Consider the following 23,064-nt stretch of genomic DNA (forward strand, 5'->3'; position numbering starts at 1 on the left):
AATGTTACGGCCAAGCTGATGAACGTCGGAGCTTGTGGCGAAGTTATAGTCAATTCTTATAATTAGGAGATAAACGTCCTGTGTTTGAAAATTAGATTAATGTTAGACCGAATTGATAGTCTCTAAATTTCATTTGAAACCGAACGCGTAGTGTGACGTCAATTCGTCATTCAGAAGTCTTTCAAACGTATGGGATATCTCAAGTTGTGTCTAAACGGAAACAAACGTACTGTTTACCAGGTAGGAAAATATTCTGTTTCAATTTGGTTGTTAATTAGGTATAAATAGGGATGTATTTGTACAAGGCTCTCTTTTCTATTATCTTAGGGTAAACATTGTTTGATTATTGTAAAGCCTATAGGCACATTGTAAATAATTTTTAGTTATCTTAAAATACAATTTAATATGATGTGGAGATTTTCGAATAAATGTGAAGGCAAAGTTCATATAATTGTGTTTTCGAAACAAAAGCATTATATAAACAGGTCTCGAGGTCAGACTCGTCTTTTGTTCCAAAACGGCCTGAAGTAATTTGTTTTGCATCTCTTTGCCTGTGGGAATAATTTCTTAATTTGTGTTGGAGAAAATAGCGTTTCACGAGATAATTTAATAAGATATAAATATAGATCTAGACTGTAGCTGGTTAATGACAGGTTTCATCATGAAATTGTAAACAAAACTCGGGTGATTATGGTGATCAGTTTTCGCTTTTTCAATAGTTACTAGACAGTTATCTTTCTTCATCAGTTGTTGTTGCCCAACCCAACTTCAATTTGTAAACGCTGATTATCATTGTTTCTTTCTTCACTGACATTTTTGCTGCCGATGTAGGTTGTTCATTCTCTGGGATGGAACTTTCTGTGATTTCGATGAATAAATGAGTTGGAAAATGATCATGTACTTTTGTTACCTTGTTATAAAATATTTACAAAGATATTTGAAAAAGATATGTGTTCAAAAGATACACATTTAGGCAGATGGTATTTTCCTACGATTTATATATTCTCTCGATGTTGAATTATGCTTAATTCATCTGAACTGTTTAGGTTGGCAGGAATTCGGTCAAGTCCGGACCATATACACATCGGAGAAATTGCCGATTTAAAAATTTCCGAAATCCATCACGTGTGTTGTGTTGATATCCGCCATACTGGTGGTCAAACAGACGTAGTGAGTCTATGTTGTATTGTCTTTGCCAATACGTTCTTTAGCAAACCATGCCTGTCGTAAAAGGCAACTATGCTTGTCGTAAGAGGCGACTAACGGGATCGGGTGGTCAGGCTCGATGACTTGGTTGATGCATGTCATCGTAACACAATTGCGTGGATTGATGTCAATCACTGGACTGTCTGGTCCATCCCTCGATTATTTACAGACCGCCGTCATATGGCTGGAATATTGCTGAGTGCGGCGTTAAACAACAAACAGTAAGTAATTATCTCCCCCTGCCCAAGCACCAGTAGCTGAGCAATCCAGGGACAGTGACAATGGAGGTGAGCATTCTGTGCCTGACCATCAGCAGATTAGTACGAAGTCCTCAGATTAAAACACATCTATGACGTCATTCTATTGTTTGAACGCTCCTTTATTTTTCAGGAATGGAGAGTTGCTTGTCAATGTCAAATTCAAAGTGTAAAAATAGGGATGAGTTTTAAGTAGGGGAATATCCTCGTAACTCTCCAATCCTTAAAAATAATGGGCCTCTGCTCCATTATTTTAAAGGAATGGAGAGTAACTCGGACATTCCCCTCTACGTCATGTGTGGAAACTTCAGTTGTCATGCATGACTACTGTGGACAAATTGAAGATCATTCCACAAGTAAACAAGTGTGAACAGGCTGATTTCTATCCTTCGGGCATTGATGCATCCACTCAGTCAGATATCTTTGGTAATTTGTGTGACTGTGTTAACACAAACATTAAATGATAATTTCTCGAATGCTATACAAAATACGAAAATGGTAGGTGTGGAAATTAAACATAACATAAGATGTCTCCTCAAATGAAAAATTCTCTTTTTACACAGGAATCCCTGACGCAGGTGTATTTAAAGCGTTATTTGATGAGATGGGTGATGCCTTAAAGCATACAACTAGGGGTAATTATTCTGGTGAATCGGAATAAGAAGGTCGTCCACGCACCTTGAGGTTGATAGATGAGTTCTTCCTAGTTCTCATGAGGCTAAGATTGGGACTGTTACTGGAGGATTTGGCGGATAGAGTTTGCATTTTAAAATCAACATGTGGTAGTATATTTGACAAGTGGATTACTTGTTAAACTGACTTCTTTGAGAGCATGGCCATCAATATCTAGCATTAAGAAAACAATGCCTAAGAAATTAAAAATACCCCAATCCTCGAGTTATCACTGACTGCACAGAAATATTAACTGAGACATCACAATCCCTTACAAACAGGACCCTCCTATACTCTAATTAAATGTTTCGTATGATTTACAAATCACTGATTGGTATAAGTTCTACTGTGATAATAACTTGTGTGTCTGATCATTTATTAATGGTGTAAATAAAGCGCCAGAACTCTATATTCATAGGAAATCGATTGTACGATTCCAAATATATCAAGGCGACTATGCTTGTCGTAAGAGGCAACTGACGAGATCTGGTGATCAGGCTCGCTGACCTTGTTGATGCATGTCATCGTGATTATCGTGTCCCAAAAGTGTGGATCGATGCTCAAGGTGTCAGTCGTTGGATAATCTGGTTCAGGCTCGAATATTTACAGATGGAATATTGCTGAGTGCTGCGTTAAACAACAACAAACAAACAAACATGAAACATGGCCGTGAAGCGATTTTATCTATTTGTTCGCAAAACATATCTACAGTAAAACAGAATATAAATATTAAATATAAAATATTAAAGGACAATGATTTTAACGATGAACATGATAAGTTAGCAGGTTAGTTACTCATTTTCACTATTTTTCAGCACTATTTCAGTTCTCACAGAAGACAGATATATTACAGGAAACACCTGGTACTTTGTGAAACCTGAGAGTTCTCCCTGACACTGCCGAGTCAGGGTGGTTTTCAGCACTGCTGTAAACATGCCGAGCACCCTGGGATCTAATGAATGTGCGTGTCTGCTTGTACCAGCTTGGTCTTGACCGGGCTCAATTTGCGTTTTCTTGGCTGGTTCCACTTGCCTTCATCGCAGGGGCCGAGGCCCATTAATTTTAAGGAATGGAGAGTTACGAGGATATTTCCCTACTTAAAACTCATCCCTACTTTTACACTTTGACAAAATATTCTGTAGTTGAAAATATTTGAAAAATTCAAATGCTGCTTCAAGATAATGTACAGTTGACAAGCAACTCTCCATTCCTGAAAAATAATGGAGCGTTCAAACAAAAGAATGACGTCACAGATGTGTTTTAAGCACACGGAATTAAGAGTTACTCGGACATTCCCATCTACATATTTGTTAGGAGCAGGATCCTCATACACATGTTGTTTTAATGTGAATAACACAGTGATTGTTCAGCTATAAATACCTATTGATCCATTTTGCTTACGCAGTGCCACCGCTTCATGAAATATAACGTTTATGATCATGGGAATGATGATGACAGGAAAACCAAGTTGCCAGACTTTCTAATATTTAATTGAAGACAATATTATCTCTGTGGAGACGTTATCTACAACCTGGCAATACTCATGACTTGCCACGGGCCGGTCGTCCACGTATGACGTCACGTCAATAAGACAAACCATATTCGGTTGGTGCATCTACAAAATCCATACTAAACTGCCAGGACAGAACAGAATAAAACTATATTGGCTCAAGGCTAGAAAGCATAATCAATATACTTAAAAAATGACTTTCACTCTGTGTGAAATGCTTGGCCCTCACTCTATGAAGTTCCATACTCCAAGGAACTCACGCAAAGTGTGAAGTCATCCCCGAAATGCATTATGCATCACTAACCCGGTTTAAAATATCTTGTTTTGTTGGTTTGCTGTTTCACGCCGCACTCAGCAATATGACGGCGTCCTGTAAATAATCATGTTTGGATCAGACAGTCCAGTGATTGATATGAGCAACGATCCACACCGTCGGGGTAGAAAACACGCAATCAACCAAGTCACCGAGCCTGACCATCCGATCCATTTGGTCGCCTCTTACGACAAGCATAGATGGTAGATGACCTATTCTTACCTGGAATCCCCCCGGAGGCAAAAAGATCTAAAAGCTCCTCCTGAAAAAGTCTTATGCCATTAACATTAAGATGGATGTCATACCATGTGTATTTATCTGAATGTATAAACAATAAGGAACAGTTCCATTTAAACCAAAGAGTGATTCATCCAGAAAACCAGAAGCACCACAATCTTTGATCAAGGTTTGCTCAGTGACCTTCTGATACTGATGCCTAATAATTACAAGACCCGTGAAGATACGGGGTAGAATAGGTCTTCAGCAACCCATGCTTTCCGTAAAAGGCGACTGTGGTTGTCGTAAGAGGCGACTAACGGGATCGGGTGGTCGGGCTCGCTGGCTTGGTTGATGCATGTCATCGTATCCCAATTGCGTGGATCGATGCTCATGATGTCAATCACTGGATTGTCTGGTCCAGACTCGATTATTTACAGACCGCCGTCATACAGCTGGAATATTGCTGAGTGCGACGTTAAACAATAAACAAACAAATCATTACTATGCCCCTCGTGATAATCTCCCTTTGCTTGGTATCTTGTCAGTTTGTCTATTAAACATAACATAATCAGAGAACGTATGGTGAATCTTAACACCTTTAGTCCATGCCACTGTCAATCCTGAAATGTCAGAAGAGTTCATATCTGGTAGAGATTCACACTCAGTTAGTGTCTGTACAAGTCCTGAGACATTCACATAAAAATTAAGCCGCTTGTGTCGTTGACACAACCGTTATTGTTAATGGTTAACATTTTCCCTGTGTGAAGTAGGACCCTGACCACACCCCTTGTTTCCTCGTTTTGACCTTCATTGGATTTGGAACGGTTTCTGGTGCTTGGCAATACCTTATATTAGGGTCGTTGTTTTCGCATTTTGTAGCCTGTTCCCATGTCAAGCCAGAAGCAATACCCTTGATTTCAAACTTCAGTGTTTGTGTCGCCCGGAACATTCAGCTTCTCCTCCCAGTAAAATGTCTTATGATAACAGGGCGATTCGTTGTCATGTCCAGTGGAGTGGGTGGCCATTGCAGAATTGAGAATTATAGCTATGTCCTGGCGGGCAGACGGGCCCTCAGATAGTTTTTTAATTAAAACTATGTGCCTGAATATTATTTGCAGAAATACACCTTGCAACATGGTCATTTTTGTAGCAGACAATTTTTTTAACAGTCTGAAGCATAATTAGCTATTTAATGAATTTTCGGGGAATTTTATCTTTTTCATTAAAATCCAAGTCAACACCCCCACCCTCTCCAGAATAGCAAACGGTCGGTCCCTATGCCCTTATTCCTTCTTCCTGGTATTTCGATATGTTCAACTCAACAATACATTGTTCACCCTGACTTGGTATGCCGTGACATTGTCAAGATAAACATCACCTGATAGAGACTTGTGGAGTGCATCCTGTGGTGTATCCTGTTTGACCGAGAGGTCAGAGGGCGTCAAATGCTAGTATAGTGTGTATGGGAGGATGAAGCAGCCAAAACATTTTCATAATCGTGAATATGATCTCAGCGTCAATATTCATTGAAAAAGTTTCTATCACGGCGTGTCAGCTCCTGTGATGCAGGTCGTCGTTACCACTGTTGAGAAACACGGGTATGGCCCTGAAAAACATATAATCCTAAACATGTCGAATCTGTGATTTTGAAAGGATCATAAGATTCTCTCACGACGAAGTAGCGCATAGGGGATAGATCCGATTGATTATTTACAGACAGCCGTCATATAGCTGGAATAGTGCTGAGTGTGGCGTTAAATAAACAAGTTTGACCACATTACCACTATAGGTGCATGGGCCCGTCACTTGAGGCCTCTCAAATCGTATCCCCTTAGCTGTTTGTTTTTTAACGCCGCACCCAGCAATATTCCAGCTATATGATGGCGGGCTGCTGTAAATAATTGAGTCTTGTCCAGACGATTCAATGATTGATATCAAGAGCATCGATCTTCGCAATTGGGATACGATGACATGCATCAAGTCAGCGAGCCTGACCACCGGATCCCGTTGGTCGCCTCTTACGACAAGCATGGTTGATGAAGACCAATTCGGAATCTTCACGGGATCGGTCAGACGTGGCCCCGATTTGGTGGATCTTTGCTCGAGTGCCCAGTCTCTGGTTGACTGGTCAAGATGCTTGTGTTTACACGCCGCAGTGATATTGCAGGGATACTGCTGACTGCGACATTAAACAATATTCACTTCACTCAGATACTTTTAAAAAATATAGAATACAAAACAAAACATCAGTAAAGACATCTCAAGATCATATAATACATTATAATTCTTATTTTATACAGTGGTACGGGTTAACAATTGGTGAGTGACGCCGAAACACGATGCGAAGAGTTGCGCCCCCAACCACGTCAGCATCCGCTGATATTGGCTCGAATCAAAGAATCAAGACGCCTGTGATTCTTAGTTTGCCAGCACCGGACTTCAGCTCACCACCACCCCACGTCGTGATATCACTATTGCAACCCGCATCAAACCCAGTCAACTCACCCACTTAAGTAACACTGAGATTTAAGTACCAAATCTATGAAAAAGCCATATGGAGATTGCCGAAAAAACGAACCATGTGTATGTAGTAATAATCTAGTAATGTCCCTTAAACGTCATTCCATGCACTGAATCTGATTTGGCCATGCTGGTCGTCCATATTTCAAAACGAAAGCAATTAACATCCTTGTGTTGTATTCAACTTTCCTTCTATGCATTGGGACAAGGGATGTTACCATGGCCTGCTCCATCTCAAGCGGCAGGTAAGGATGAGCAATATATTCATATAATTGAATCGGTATATTTGAATATATATTGAAATATCTACAAAGGTCATACCTTACGACATTTCCACCATTTGAAAACAAAAACAAAAATGGAATGTTATTAAGCTAGATATTAAAGAGTTAGTCGACAGTTTTCCAAACTGAAATTAATATTCATCCATATACTGAGATGTGATCATTCATTCCACAAATTTTACAAAAGGATGATTCTGGGGTTTTTTTAAAAAACGGTACAGTCTCTCGTGTAATTAGGATAACTATTACCTTTTTATATATTTTATAATGATGGTGCTTGTGGTGACCTTGACGGATGACTGTGAGTGAGTGAGTCATGTTTAACGGGGACGCAACACCGAACCCTGGTGATTGTGACGTTTGGCTGTCAACCAGTGTCGATTTGGTGGAGGACACATCCTCATCTATTATGGATACCAGTATAATTTAATAGTTAAGGGGGTTGACTGATAAGCTTCCAATAGTGGATATTACGTGATGGGAGAGGTATATCCAGTAAAGCTTGAGTCAATATTGCTGGTTCAGTTGGCATTTCCCAGGGGAGAGTACATTCCATTATCACAGAAACTTTGGCAACGAAAAAGTATCAGCTCGTTGGGCTCCAAAACTTCTTACATCTGATCATTAACATATCACGCACAATATGTTTCGCGACAATCTAGCTCTGTTTGAAGCTGATCCAAAAAGGTTTTTGCAAGGATTTGTGACTATGGATGAAACCTGTGTTTCACCACTTTCGCCGCTTCCCGTCGTTGGCAAAGGTGTCTTAATGTGAAAGGGAATTATGTTGATGATAAATAATTTTAATGTCTAGGTCAAGTCTTTCTATGTGAGGTTCAGAACTGGTCAATCACCGCTCGTATCCTAAACTTCAAAAGTTAATCATCTCCTAACATTAAACAAAAAGCATTGTCCTTATAACTGTTAAATGGTTTGTTTTTTCGATTTCTGCTACTCAACACGCAAATAGTAGCTGCACATATGCTGGATATAACCTTGGTTTGGTGTATGAAAGCAATCCTTCGCATTCGGTATTCATTCGAATGTTCCTTACGAAGCTTTAAGGACAATTCCAGCAATATGACGTCTGGGGACTCCAGAAATAGGCTTCACACATTGTACTCAATTGTACTGTGGGGAATCGAACCCGGGCCTTCGGCTTGACGAGCGAACACTTCAACCAGTAGGCAACCCCGCTACTATTTACTCGAAGATGTCAAGGTAATCTATATATCTTTAAAGATAGCATTAACCTGGAGTATGCTAAGTTTGCTTTAACATTTTAGCTGTGTGATATTCAAATAGAAACATGATAAACACGTTTGTGGTTACTTTCAATTTAGAAATAGTTTGAAAGTGATAGCTTAACTTAAAGGAGCAATGTCGCTGTCAAATAAAGGCAAACAATAACTAAACAAAAGAAAATAGAAGTGACATATTTAAGAAAAATCTGTACAGTTTCTCATCTGTTAGAAACATGTACAAATGGGTTAGGGTGGATACGCTGAATCAGGGAAGGCTAAAACACAACACAAGTCACTGGAATTACCTCTAGTTTTCTGCCGCAAATCAATGAAAGCATAAATACGTTTTGATACCTTTGATTAAAGGGACATCTCTTGTATATGTGATAAAGCTTTCTAACAAATCTACCAAAAAGATCCGGATTAGAATTGTCCTCAGAATGTCCCATGTTTGTTGCAAGAGGCGACTAACGGAGTCGGGTGGACAAGCTCGCTTATTTGGTTGGTGTATGCCATTGTATCCCAATTGCGAAGATTGATGCTCATGATGTCAATCATTGGACTGTCTGGTCAGGTTTGATAACTTGGTTGAGTGCGTGTTATCGTGCTCCGACGGCGTGGATCGTTGCTCACAATATCAATCACTGGATTGTCTAATCCATGCTCAAAGATTTACCAACTGCCGCATATATCTGGAACGTTGCTGAGTGCACTGGTAAACAACAAATAGACAAACATACATTTTTTTTAAATATTGTGCTGGTGTAGTTTCTTTAAAGATTATGTTTTATTCAGTTTCAGTTAAGATGAAAGACTGGACTCCGCCTACCGAGAAGTGACCATCTCTAATGATGACATCACGTTTCGCAACGAATCTATGTTTACAGCTATGTTTGGTACTGTCAACAGCTCCAGTAGCGCGGTGGGCTGTTGAACAAACAGACACAGAAAACTGTGACCACGTGGTGTACGAGCGATGCTGCGATGATTTATGTTGGTGTGGATCTGAGTGTGTTCGTTGTGTAGACAATGGGGTGAAACTTGCATATATCCCAGAATTGCCTCCATCAACAAAATTCCTGAACTTCTCATCCAACCTACTTGGGAGCATAAGCCGAGAGACTTTTGGCAACATAACCAATCTGTCCCTGAGAGTGTTACTTCTGAGAAATAACAGTATACTACACGTAACAAGTGATGCTTTTGAGGACCTGGTTCATCTGCAGCTTTTGGAACTAAGTATAAACGATATTCCTCAAATGGACCTTCAATATGCATTTTATAGTTTACAGGACACAGTTTATACACTTAAGATCAGCAACAACAACGAAATTACTAACGTTTCAGAAGAATTTATTGGTGGATTGGCCCATTTAAAGCTTAAGGGTTTATCTTTGAACAGCAATCATATTAGGAGTTTGAACCTTTCAGTGTTCCATGTACTTAAATCCCTAGTATATCTATATGTGGGGTATAATGGACTCACTGAGACAGAAGGTCAGGTGCCATTTCAATTGCGAAAACTGGATATGCGTTCAAATCTTCTAACCGAAATTCCCCGCTTTTGTGTTGACGGGAACACCTCCCAGTTGAAATACTTAGATTTAAGTCACAACCTTATTAGATGCATGTCACCTTCAAGCTTTCAGTGTCTGGCGAAGCTGAACTTCCTATATTCTACCAGAAACGATGTCATTAGGATCTATACAAATACATTTTCTCATTTCAATAGACCTTTAAGTATCACCTTAGATAATGTTTTGAATACCATTATGAGTCAAAGTAACGATAATCCTCACATAGACGAGTATGCATTCAATACTACTGCATTGAGAGATCTTTCTCTTACCAACCTTAACGGAGAATTCCATGTGGTAACTAGCATGAAAGCCTTGGTGGGATGCACCAGATTAGATAGACTGGACATTTCCTACAATAACATGGCATATGCAAACAAGACCTTTATGGAAGGCTTTCTTGGGACTCTGCACATGTTACGACACCTTAAGATGGCACAGTGTGAGCTGTATCGGTTCCCAAGTGTGGTTGCAAATAATCTTACCCATCTCGAGACAATCGACCTACATCAAAACAGAATATCCGAGCTAAACCCTGGACTGTTCAACAAGTTGAAGAAACTCAAATACATTAACCTCAGCAAGAACTCCATCACAGTCTTGATTGAAGCAACGTTCCCTCGCGAGTTGAGACACCAACTCTTTAACGTGAACCTTGCTTACAATGAGCTGTCCTGCATTTGTACCAACCTCTGGTTTATCCAGTGGATAATGCATGAGCACACGAAGTTTATAGATTACCCACAGGGTTATACATGTACATATCCGAATCACAGAGACAAAACTCGTCTCATCGATGCTCATTTATCTGAACAGATCTGTCGTGTGTCACAGGTGATGTTTCCTGTAATATTTGGTGCATCCGGAACACTTATTCTGTTCATATTGGTTTTATCCTTTGGCTATCGATGGCGCTGGCACATACGTTATTACATCTATATGATGAGATACAGGAACAGACTAGAATGCGATGAGGAACCGGGGAGATTCATCTATGATGCCTTTGTTTTATATTGTGAAGATGATTCCAGATGGGTACGGAATGAGCTGATCCCTAAAATTGAAGAGGAAGCTAATCTGAAGTTATGTATTCATGAGAGAGATTTCATCCCCGGTCGCTACATAGTTGACAATATTGTCAACAGTCTGGAAAACAGTAGACAAGTTTTTCTTGTGCTTTCAAACTATTTCAGCCAAAGTCCGTGGTGTCAGTTTGAGCTGACTCTCATCCAGAAACGCTCTCTAGAGAAGAAGGAGGGCTACTTAGTGGTGGTTCTCCTGGAGGACATGGAGGACCGGAACATGACGTCATCACTGTATGCTCTACTGCAGACGACGACGTACATCATGTGGCCGGAGGAAGAGAGGGACAGACAGTTCTTCTGGGATCGCCTGGGAATGAGTCTGAAGGAATAGAATTTACTTTGATCACAAGACGATGTCCCCTCAAAGCAATGCCGCCAGGAGCAAGGTAGACTTGAGCAGTCACAAAGTTGAGGACAGGCATATATTTACAGTTTTAGAGACAAATATTTTTGTTTGAATATTACCATGCTGATATTACCATATGTGTTCAATCAAATGCACATTGGCACTATTTATCAATATCTGTTATATCTACATGCAATTGTCTAACCCTTCAGCATGGGATAAGGTCCGGCAGCATAATACCAGTCCTTGTATGCACTGTGTTACATGTCCCTGGATATTCCTGCAACTGACTAATGACCGTTTGTGGTCAGTTCTTGATCCGTATCCAAATACCCCTGCATGCAAGGTCCAACCTTCTTGAATAGCATCAACATTTCACGCACATGATTTGTATGTTTGTTTCGGTAACGGCGTGACTTGAAATTTCAAATAAACCAACATGTCGACAGACATGCTATGAAATTAACCTTTCCGTATACTGTAATAATATTTTATGTAAAGCACTTGTGTATATAAAACATCTGAGAACTTCAACGTTATTCATTGTCATCCATCATTGTCACAAACAAAACGTGACGATAACATTCCCAGTGTTGACATTATGATAAGAAAGCTTCTGAGAGCAAAGTTTATTTGTTTTGTTTGTTTGTTGTTTAACGCCGCACTCAGCAATATTCCAGCTATATGATGGCAGTCTGTGAATACTCGAGTCTGGACAAGACAATCCAGTGATTGATAGCATGAGCATCGATTCACGCAATTTGGATCGATGACACGCATCAACCAATTCAGCGAGCCCGACCACCCGATCCCATTAGTCGCCTGAAAGAGAATGGGATACTGAGAGGGGGTATAGCCACAGGGAGTATGTGGTGTTTCTTCTTAAGCACATTTACATAAATCATCATTCCTTTTTAAGAGGGCGGTCGGGTAGCCTAGTGGCTAAAGCGTTCGCTCGTCACGCCGAAGACCCGGGTTCGATTCCCGACATGGGTACAATGTGTGAAGCCCATTTCTGGTGACCCCCGCCGTGATATTGCTGGAATATTGCTAAAAACGGCGTAAAACCATACTCACTCACTCCTTTTTAAGAATAATGTCAATTAAATAAGAACAGATAGATAACACTTTTTAAAGGTATTATTCAAAACTTAGTATCGTTTTAGAAACCTGTTTAGTGACTTTTTTAAACTTTCATTGATTTTGAATAAATCAGGTGATTTGGTTTATGGGCTGAAGCTAGTGTTTGTAACACGACTGTGTTTCTGTGTTAAGTGGTATGTACCAAAATATAGTTACGATGACTGGTGACGTCAAGTGTGTCTGTTTAGGACAAGTTACGAATATCCATTTTCCCATAGATACGTGAAGTCAATATCCGAGAAAAAAATCATAGCATTCCAGGAGAGTATTTAAGATGTAGTGGTAGGTCTGAGAGGGGTTGCAGAGGAAGGTGTAAATGTGTTGTGGCACCAGATGTGGTGGCGACTGTGATCGCATTTCCTTGTCACAAGCCAACTAAAACATATGTACCACATATTTCAATAAATACAAATTTCATTGCAAAATTTATGTAATATCGGTACAGTTAATTGGCTTTAATTATGTATTTCATAAAGATGTGCCGAAGAAGAAACAAATGCATATTTATTCAACACTTTAGATTACCTAAATTAAGATAAATGCTCTATCAAAATATAGAGTTCCTTTTTCATAATGTATTTAGGTTCACACGAGATATACAAGAAATCACTCCTCCGTGGCGGCCATATTGGATTTATTTTGGATGGCCCCATACCTTAAAATATTTAAAATGTCATAACCTACATCTGTAGTTTCATGCTTTCATCACAAAGTGCACACTTTCTACTCGAAACAGCTGCACTATATACTGTGTTGGCTAATTAGAAGATTATCAAGTAAGAATACCTTGTCTGTTCAAGAGCAGCTGAAGCTGAAAAGTTGGCCCATCAGAGACCAGACAACACTGCTGTATATACAGTAGACTACGTTTATAACGAACACGCTTATAACGAACTGACGGATATAGCGAACTTATTTTTAGTCCCGGCGATTTGATGTATATATGCTGTATATATGCTTATAGCGAACTACGGTTACTAGGAACTAAAATTAGTGGTCCCTTTGAGTTCGTTATAACCGTAGTTTACTGTACATTGTTGAGAGGTGCATACACCTTTGCTGTTGACCTAGTGAATATATTAAATAACAATTAATGTCTGTAACTAGATTTTTATCACAAACATCCTGGGTTTCTGCTATGGTGTTAATTATGCTTGGCATAAGATAAGACGCGGTAATCGAAAAGATGAGCAGACAGAAAAGACCGGTAAAGCACTTAAATAATCCGAGAAGGAAGCGCTAAGTGGTGAAAATTTATCGTTTGAGTGACGATTTAGCCTATAATCTCTTATAGTCTGTTTCACGCTATTTCCGGTTTTTTTTTCAAATTGGAATTATCATGCTATTAGCATATTTATTAATTAGCTGAGCATTCAATTCACAAATGGCTATTTTAGTTTATGTGATTGTAGTTTACAGATGAGTAAACACAACTGTTTTGGGTAGGAATAGACGATATGTAAAACGTCAGACGATCTTTTCTCTTGTTTGTTGCTTAAGACCGCACTCGGTATTGCTGTCACATTTGACCCGTGAAGATTCCGGGTTAGAATATGTCTTCAGCATCCCATGCTTGCCGTAAAAGGTGACTATGCTTGTCGTAAAAGGCAACTAACAGGATCGGGCGGTCAGGCTCGCTGACTTTGTTGATGCATGTCATCGATCCCAATTGCGTGGATCGATGCTCATGATGTCAATCACTGGATTGTCTGGTCCAGACTCGATTATTTACAGACCGCCGTCATATAGCTGGAATATTGCTGAGTGCGGCGTTAAACAACAAACCAATCAACAACCTGCCGCATTTAACAAAAATGAAAATAGAGAATTTTTCGCCATCATACAAATACAAATAAATAGCTGAAGGGTCTAATTTTATGTTTATTTCGACCACCGATTCAAGTATTTGACGAGCTCTCCTCATTTTGCCACCACCTATTGTTTAGAATAGAGTTTTGAAAGAAGAAAATTAATAAACAAAGTACAAAGAGGACACGTCGCCTCACGACTAACAACTATTACTGTGCACCTAGTCTTATTCGGGTCATTTACACCAGCTCGGTTATAATACAATGGTTCACAAGAGTTAGGCGAGGATCAGCGAAGTAGAGACAATAATGGCTTCCGTTTCCTTACAACAGTTAAAGGAAATGATACATCTGTCACTGAGACGTATGAGAGGCCAAACTAGTCAAACACATTCTTGAAAAATATCATCTCTAATCATTGACTAAAGTTTAACGTTACATCTGAACATTGTTTCACCCTTGGGGATTCCGGGTAAGAATATAGGTCCCCAGCAACCTATGCTTGTCTCACTGTGGGGATTCCAGGTAAGAATATAGGTCCCCAGCAACCTATGCTTGTCTCACCGTGGGGATTCCGGGTTAGAAAGGTCCCCAGCAACCTACGGGGGGCGTTCAATAAGTTTTGCAACTTGGGACCCAGAAACTAAATTGGAATCCATGCAATGGAAGCACCCCAATTCTCCGCCTCCAAGGAAGTTTCGCACTCAACCATCGGCTGGCAAAGTAATGGCCATCATATTTTGGGATGCAAGAGGCATACTACTGATTGATTACATGCCACCAAAAACTACAAAATGAACAGTATTATGTTAATGTAATGAAAGAATTGCGAAAATCTATTCGCCAGAATCGCCGTGGGATGTTAATACGTGGTATTCTACTTTTGCTCCGGTTCACAAGTCGAGAATTGCACAGGCTGCCATATGTGAATGTGGATTCGAACAGTTAAATCACCCACCCTACAGCCCAGACAGACCCCCAGTGACTATTTCCTGTTCCGGCAAATGAAATCCGCCCTACGTGGAAGACGCTTCCAGGATGACGAGGACTGCCACAGAGGCCTGGTTGGAGGGCCAATCTGCGGATTTCCATAAAAGTGGTATTAAAAGGTTGAAGGACAAATGGGAATAAGTGTTTTGAGGTGAATGGAGATTATAGTGAAAAATACAAGTGCAAAAGATATTCTGCGACGAGGTCTTATATTGAAGCTGCAAAACTTATTGAACGCCCCTCGTATGCTTGTCTCCCCGTGGGGATTCCGGGTAAGAATACAGACCCCAAACAACCTATGCTTGTCTCCCCGTGGGTCCCAAGCAACCTATGCTTGTCTCCCCGTGGGGATTCCGAGTAAGAATATGGGTCCCAAGCAACCTATGCTTGTCTCCCCATGGGGATTCCGAGTAAGAATATGGGTCCCCAGCAACCTATGCTTGTCTCCCCGCGGGGATTCCGGGTGAGAAATATAGGTTCCCAGCAAAATATGCTTGTCTCCCCGTGGGGATTCCGGGTGAGAAATATAGGTCCCCAGCAAAATATGCTTGTCTCCCCGTGGGGATTCCGGGTGAGAAATATAGGTCCCCAGCAAAATATGCTTGTCTCCCCGTGGGGATTCCGGGTGAGAACATGGGTCACCAGGAACCTATGCTTGTCTCCCCGTGGGGATTCCGGGTGAGAAATATAGGACGCCAGCAACCTATGCTTGTCTCCCCGTGGGGATTCCGGGTAAGAACATGGGTCCCCAGCAACCTAGGCTTGTCTCCCCGTGGGGATTCTGGGTGAGAAATATAGGTCCCCAGCAACATATGGTTGTTGTAGGAGGCGACTTCGTGTGTAGTGGTGATAAGGCTGTGTGTCACCGTATCCCAAAAGTGTGGACCGATGTCAATCACTGAACTGGCTGGCCAAACACATAAAAAAGAACAGTGTCTTAGTAACATCCCGTCTTCAGCGGAGGGATCAAAGACGTTTGCCACAACGATGTCCGTGAGGTGAATTTAACAGTGTTAGTTGACAAATTAGCAGTTTCAGTCATTTCATGTTTCTGCCACTTTACGTCACATTAATGTTGGTTTTGAAAGGACCAAACTGTCTACGCTTCATACGTAGATGTTAAAAGGTCTACAATTCTCACGATGATATTATACAAAACACTATTTTGTATCAGAACGGGTTCCCCTTTATATATTGTTCGAGAGCAAAGTGCTTTGACTACACTGGTCTGCCATATTTCAACACTGTATTCCCATCCATTGTTCTATTGTGTTGTAACCGAGGATAGCACGTGCCGGTCCTCGTGTCCGGAACTGTCTCTTCATCTGGTATCTAGTGTTACTTTCAGGTCATTCAATTGTATGCATGTGACTCTGTACCCAAAACAAAGTGATACAATATCCTGTGTGATTCTCTACCCAAGAAAATAAAACAATCTATACTTCAGTATAGAATAATTACATTTATCTTTACATGTAAAATGCAAATGTCAGCGCTGATCGGCCCCACGTGAAATTAGTTTCTTCTGGAACAAATATTGCCAGTGTAAATGTATCTCTCCCAGTGAAAATAAGCACATGCATGTGGCGCAGTGATCTGAAGAAATTAACTTGCATTTATATATGGAAATAAGTAAGTGCTCATTACATTATTAATTGAAATTAAATACCAATTTTTTAAAAATATGTACGCAAATTCATGATCATAAATTAGCAAAAACAATATTATTAATCCTCTTGGAAACCTCCTGTGACTATCTGTTGTTTTGTTTGGGTTTATGGTATTACCACCTGTTATTGTCCTGACAAGCATTCTTATTCCGTGTATATATCTATAAACCGCTAACAGTGTATAGAACCCTGTCATGCCTGCATAAATGGTTCTTTCAAGTGGTTCTGTTCCTGAGCTTCCAACCCGTCCACTGTATGGTAGTTCATTAAAAAAACTAAACTTGCTTCCAATCATCCACTGGCGTCAGATTTATGAAAGGGGAGATTCTTAAAATGAATCTTTGTAAATGTAAGGCATGAATACTGGAAGGATGGAAACATATATGTTATAAATTAATAAGCGCACTTACACCTGAATGATTGAACAAATTCTCGTGCTCATAATCGAGGGCAAAAACTGCTCGTTATCTCGGAAATCTCATGTTGACATTTTTCAAATTATATTGACATGTTTAATATTATATTGACATATTTGATATTATATTGACTTATTTGATTTTCGTGGCTTCTGAGGCACATAAAAGCACACCTGCTTGGTTGCTCCTTGAACTTTAAGCCATCGATGAGCGAACTTTAGGTGTCAGACTTCTGGCTTTCCATCCCTTCCTTTCCCTCATACACTACATCATGTTGCCTATCTTCAGGAATTGTGCCTTAACCTGCACTTAAAACACAGGATGAGAGCAGGAATGCTTTATTTGACCAGGTATGGAAATAGTGTATGTGTGAATATTGTTTTATACTGCAAGTAGCAATATTCCTGATAGTTCACAGCGAACTGTAATAATCAAGTCTGTATCGGGCAAACCAGTGTCTGAAAACATGAGCCACAATCTACGCCATTTGGCCATGATATCACAATAGGCCAAGCCACAGGGCCTCTCTCCATCTAATCCATTCTTGTTGACTTCACAAGCACAAGTTACTGGGTGTCAATTTGACCCTGGAATACCCTTCATTGATGGTTATTGTATGACTACTTCAGGTGGAACCAATCCCACACTTATCAAGAAGACTCAACCGAACTAAATGAATAAATCAGAATGAAAAATAGCAATTTGTTTTGTAACATATTTAATCTGTTATCGTCTGAATACATGCGTGATTCATGCAGTAACATTCCTCACTAACACAGCATCCAGTAAACACAGTACTAAGGCCACCATTTTAACATAAAAAGTAGAAAAATCATATACACAAAGACAAAAGTTAATCACACCCTAATTTATTTCATTATTGTTTGGTCCCAATATTTGTAACAGTCATGAAAGATATAATTACAGGAAGAATGATGTTTTCTCGAGATGATGTAATCAGTCATGTGTGACAGAAGCTCACGTGCCATGTATGGTATGCCCGTGCAGAATGCTACCCTCCAGTATCTCTAAAAGCAGTATATTCAAACGTTAAAATTGCTTTCTTAATCTCGGTTTTAAACAGTTATTCCATGACATTGTGTGACCATGGCACGAATACTATTATCAAACGCCACATGGTGGCAAATAATCGGCATGCATAACGCAGGAATGTCTTGTAATGCCATTGGTCGGAATTTGCAAATATACTTCTCAGTATTCCTGAAATCTATCCCACATTTGCCATCTTACAAATACATATTATTGACAAAATACTTTGGCCTAAAAATCAGATATATTTACAAGGGGATACAATCATTTATACACCAGCATCATGCACATTCTCCTTTCAGTATCAGTAGCACCACAAGACATTTTAATGACAGTCTTAATCATTACCATATCATATATTACTCATCTAAAATATGACCCGCTACACTCACATTTCCTTGTTGTATAGAAGCCCCCAGTACATCCTTCATTCCAAAACTATGCTAAATATCGTCGGATCATAGGTTTTCGGACATCATACGCTTTCAGACGTCCGTGTTTATCGTGATTACTCGTGCTACAACGTGGGGTGTAGCATCACACAGACATTGTAAACACTCAGATGATGGCTTGTTTTTCTCTTTTATAAGTGGATGAGATGTTGTAAGTTGATCATGTGATTTAAGAGAAAACTATGAATGTTTTTCAAGCGTCCGAAAACCCACAACACAGAGATATGTTCAGTGTTTGTAAGTTCTCTACACTCATCACATGGTGTACAAGCAGGTTTCAAAATAAGGTTGTTCACCTACTGCCTTGTTTTGAACATTATTATGGTAGTCACAAAATTATTCTTTTGCAGTTACAAGGTGCTAGATCAGAGTTCTACAATCTTTTTGTTGTTTAAATATGGTAACAGATTTTCTTTTTCAAAACATGCAAAACAATTGGTAGATTTTTGTCAATTGAAAATATTTTTAATTCACTCTAAATACACCTAGTGTCACTTAACATATTCACATGTCTATAATGTGACAATGTGTAGGAGTGTTTTCAAGAAAGCAGTGACTGCCAAATATCTTTGGAGGGATTTGATTTCCAACTCATAAACAACTCAACTGACAAAAGTACAAAAATAATGAAGAATTTGATTTTGTACAACAATGTACAATAAACTTCATTGGTCAAGAACAGGACAATGGACATTCTGTGGAACCCTGAGTAGAATACAAAGAAACCTGTCTCAATAGGAAATACTCCTCACAACCATATCACAATAGATGTTGCTCTCTTGTCGCTATAAGCACTGTCAACTGATTCTGTATGGCTCATTCGATACATACAGCACCAGGAACAGCCACAGTCATCCTCCTCAATAAACATCTACTGCTCATCGGCATCGCAGTCCGCACCCGAGGACCGGTTCTCTACACAGTACATCTACTGCTCGTCGGCATCGCATTCCGCACCCAAGGACCGGTTCTCTACACAGTACATCTACTGCTCGTCAGCATCGCAGTCCGCACCCAAGGACCGGTTCTCTACACAGTACATCAACTGCTCGTCAGCATCTCAGTCTGATCCAGAGGACCAGTCCGCCACACTATAAATCTTCTGTACGTCAGCATCTCAGTCCGATACAGAGGACCAGTCCTCCACACTATAAATCTTCTGTACGTCAATATTTCAGTCCGATCCAGAGGACCAGACCTCCAAACTATAATCTTCTGTGCGTCAGCATCTCAGTCTGATCCAGAGGACCAGTCCGCCACACTATAATCTTCTGTACGTCAGCATCTCAGTCCGAACCAGAGGTCCAGTCTGCCACACTATAATCTTCTGTACGTCAGCATCTCAGTCCAATCCAGAGGACCAGTCCTCCACACTATAAATCTTCTGTACGTCAGAATCTCAGTCCAATCCAGAGGACCAGTCCGCCAAACTATAATCTTCTGTACGTCAGCATCTCAGTCCGAACCAGAGGACCAGTCTGCGGATGCTAGCCTCCTGCAGTTGTCTCCCTGCAGTCATCATTGCATCAAGATCTCGGTTGGAATCTGACAACACAAACATGGCTGCTTAAAGATGGCAGTTCCTATGATCTCTGTCTGAGTGAGTGAGTATGGGTACGCCACTTTTAGTAATATTCCAGCAATATCACGGCAGCAGACACCAGAAATGGGTTTCACACATTGTACCCATTTCAGGAATTAAAACCAGGTCTTTGGCGTGACGAGCAAACGCTTAAACCACTAGGCTACCCGACCGCCCCAATCCCTATCTGACCCTGATAAAGACGCAGAGCCTAAATTGTTTTGTCTGTTATTCAACATTGCCCTCACAATCAATATTCCTGACACATGTTGGTAGCATGTAAATGACCAGTGTACATAGGGGCTGTAAAAAACGATCAACACCATCGGGGTAAGATGACATGCTATCATCCAAGTCACCGAGCCTGACCACCGTTCAAAATGATAACCTCTCATGACAAGAGTAGGTTGCTGGGGACATTCGCTTACCTGGAATCTCATGGGGCTACTCAGGGCCTATGGGACAGGTAGGACCTAAATCTGAAAATACATTTCGCTCTTGTACCTAGAAGCTTGTACTAGTTCGGACTAATGCCAATTTATAGTGCAAGCCAACTGAGATACCATGCCGCAGTTTAACATGAATACCCCACTCAGCCACAGTTTACCGACTCTGAGCAGACCAGTCAGTTTTACACACTTAATGCTGTGCTTCAGACAGCGAAACATCAAGTACCATCTTTTACAACTTTTGGTATGATACAGAATGGGATCAAACCCCGGACCTTTCACTCTCCGGGCAGACGCTCTACCACTAGACCACAGAGGCAGTCCTAGCAGATTAACGTTCATTATAAGAGCAAATATGTGATTCAAACCCATAACCTGCAGATTCTGACATGGCTAAGGGGTGCAACTCTGCACAGCAAACTGTACTATTAGTGTAGGGCACTCCACAAGCAAGTCACTGCAAAACAAAAGGTATATTTCTTTAGATCTCATAAACTGGCCTCCACTGACAACTAAACATCTCATTGTCAAACTTACAATGGTAGCTGAGACAATGGTCGTAGGCTTTCAGTAGCAGCTTGTGCTTAGACCTGAAAGTGTTCACCAAAGACGGGATCAACTCCACCTGAAACATGACATCATCGACAATTTGAAAACCTTCAGTGCCTCAATAAATGTGTGAGTGAGTGGGTGAGTTGGGTTTTACGCCGCTTTTAATATTATTCCAGTGATGCAGGTCTCAGACGTTTACCACTTCAGTGAAACCCACGAGCACGGGCATGTCGCTGACAAACGTAGAAACATAATCTGGGCAACCGGGAATCAAACACACTTCAATGAACAAACATGGCTGTAAATCATTCAGTACAATTTTACAAATAGGGCAGTTCACTCAGGAATTGAGGTCGAACATGGTTTCTTAGTAACTGCAATGAATGAGTCTTTGAACAAATTGCCTTTTGACATTCTGATCTAGAAAATCCTTCCAAAAAAATAACCAGTGTGATCTAAAGATTAATAACCTGCCAGCAGCAGTTTGCTAAAGTCACTTGCTGACTGAGCCAGTTGGGTTCTAGTCTAACAGAAGATTCCCGACTGCAGCAGTTTGCTAAAGTCACTTGCTGACTGAGCCAGTTGGGCTTTAGTCTAACAGAAGATTCCCGACTGCAGACATTTGCTAAAGTCACTTGCTGACTGAGCCAGTTGGGTTCTAGTTTAACCGAACATTCCCGACTGCAGCAGTTTGCTAAAGTCACTTGCTGACTGAGCCAGTTGGGCTCTAGTCTAACAGAAGATTCCCGACTGCAGCAGTTTGCTAAAGTCACTTGCTGACTGAGCCAGTTCTAGTCTAACAGAAGATTCTCACCTGCAGCAGCCTATCAGCCTCTGGCGATGAGGTGATGAAATGGTGCACCCATAATATGCCGGCCGGCTTCAGCTGACTGCTCATAGCTTGTCTGTGTATCATAGACACCACTGAAACACAGGCATGGTCAGCTGCATTGTCTCATCACAAGAACATAACATCACAGAAACCTCATCCTGTGCTGAAATGATTACAGTAGAACACGGATATAATGAACATGGATAGAGTGAACAAGCGGATACATCAAACTGTTAAAACATCCCCGATTTATCTCCTATATATTATAACATAAAATTTACGTACATGACAAACTCTCAACAGCGAACTAACGGATATAGCGAACTGATATCTGATCACCGACAAACCCATCTACCACAAATTAGTGACGTGTATAGGGAACTGAGAAATCTCACTCAGTGTCAAGTGTCACTGATAATTGGCTGCACGCAATCAGACGGGAATCAACACGATCGCAAAGAATCAACACAATCACTGGTGACAATTCAACCTTGTTAAACTTGCATTATGTTAATCTTAATTGTCCATGTAATTGGACTAATCCAGTCTGTAAAACAAACAAATTTCATTCAATCATGTTTACATTAATTTCGGTGATATTGGAATATATTATTCTTATAAAATAATAACTTCAGATACAATTTCTTCCGACCATTGCATTAAATTTTGGTACTTTTTAACCGAATCACCGGTAGATGCGGGAGGAAATGTGTATAAACATGTAGGTGTATTGTATTTTGTTTCAGCCAAAATGGTGGACATTTTCGAGCAAAAACGTATATAACGAACAACGTATATAACGAACTGATTTCTCCGGTCCCTTGTTGCTCCTTATATCCATGTTCTACTGGATTAATATCTACAGTAGAACATGGATATAACGAACG

The 23,064-nt window shown here is 40.3% G+C and overlaps 1 protein-coding gene across 1 annotated transcript; it reads left to right on the forward strand.

The window, feature by feature from the left end:
• The first annotated feature begins 6,903 nt into the window (after window positions 1-6,903).
• On the forward strand, window positions 6,904-11,767 carry LOC139442841 (toll-like receptor 13). Its single transcript, XM_071223743.1, has 2 exons — window positions 6,904-6,942; window positions 9,021-11,767. Exon 2 carries the CDS (start codon window positions 9,074-9,076, stop codon window positions 11,216-11,218), a length of 2,145 nt encoding a protein of 714 aa, XP_071079844.1. The 5' UTR covers window positions 6,904-6,942; window positions 9,021-9,073; the 3' UTR covers window positions 11,219-11,767.
• Window positions 11,768-23,064: the final 11,297 nt, after the last annotated feature.

This window comes from Haliotis cracherodii, unplaced genomic scaffold, assembly GCF_022045235.1.
Source record: "Haliotis cracherodii isolate W230 unplaced genomic scaffold, xgHalCrac1.p SCAF_5, whole genome shotgun sequence".
Classification (NCBI taxonomy): domain Eukaryota; kingdom Metazoa; phylum Mollusca; class Gastropoda; order Lepetellida; family Haliotidae; genus Haliotis; species Haliotis cracherodii.

What these genes read in the sequence shown, in the direction of transcription:
- LOC139442841 (XM_071223743.1), top strand. Translation starts at nt 9,074, where the DNA reads ATGATGACATCACGTTTCGCAACGAATCTATGTTTACAGCTATGTTTG.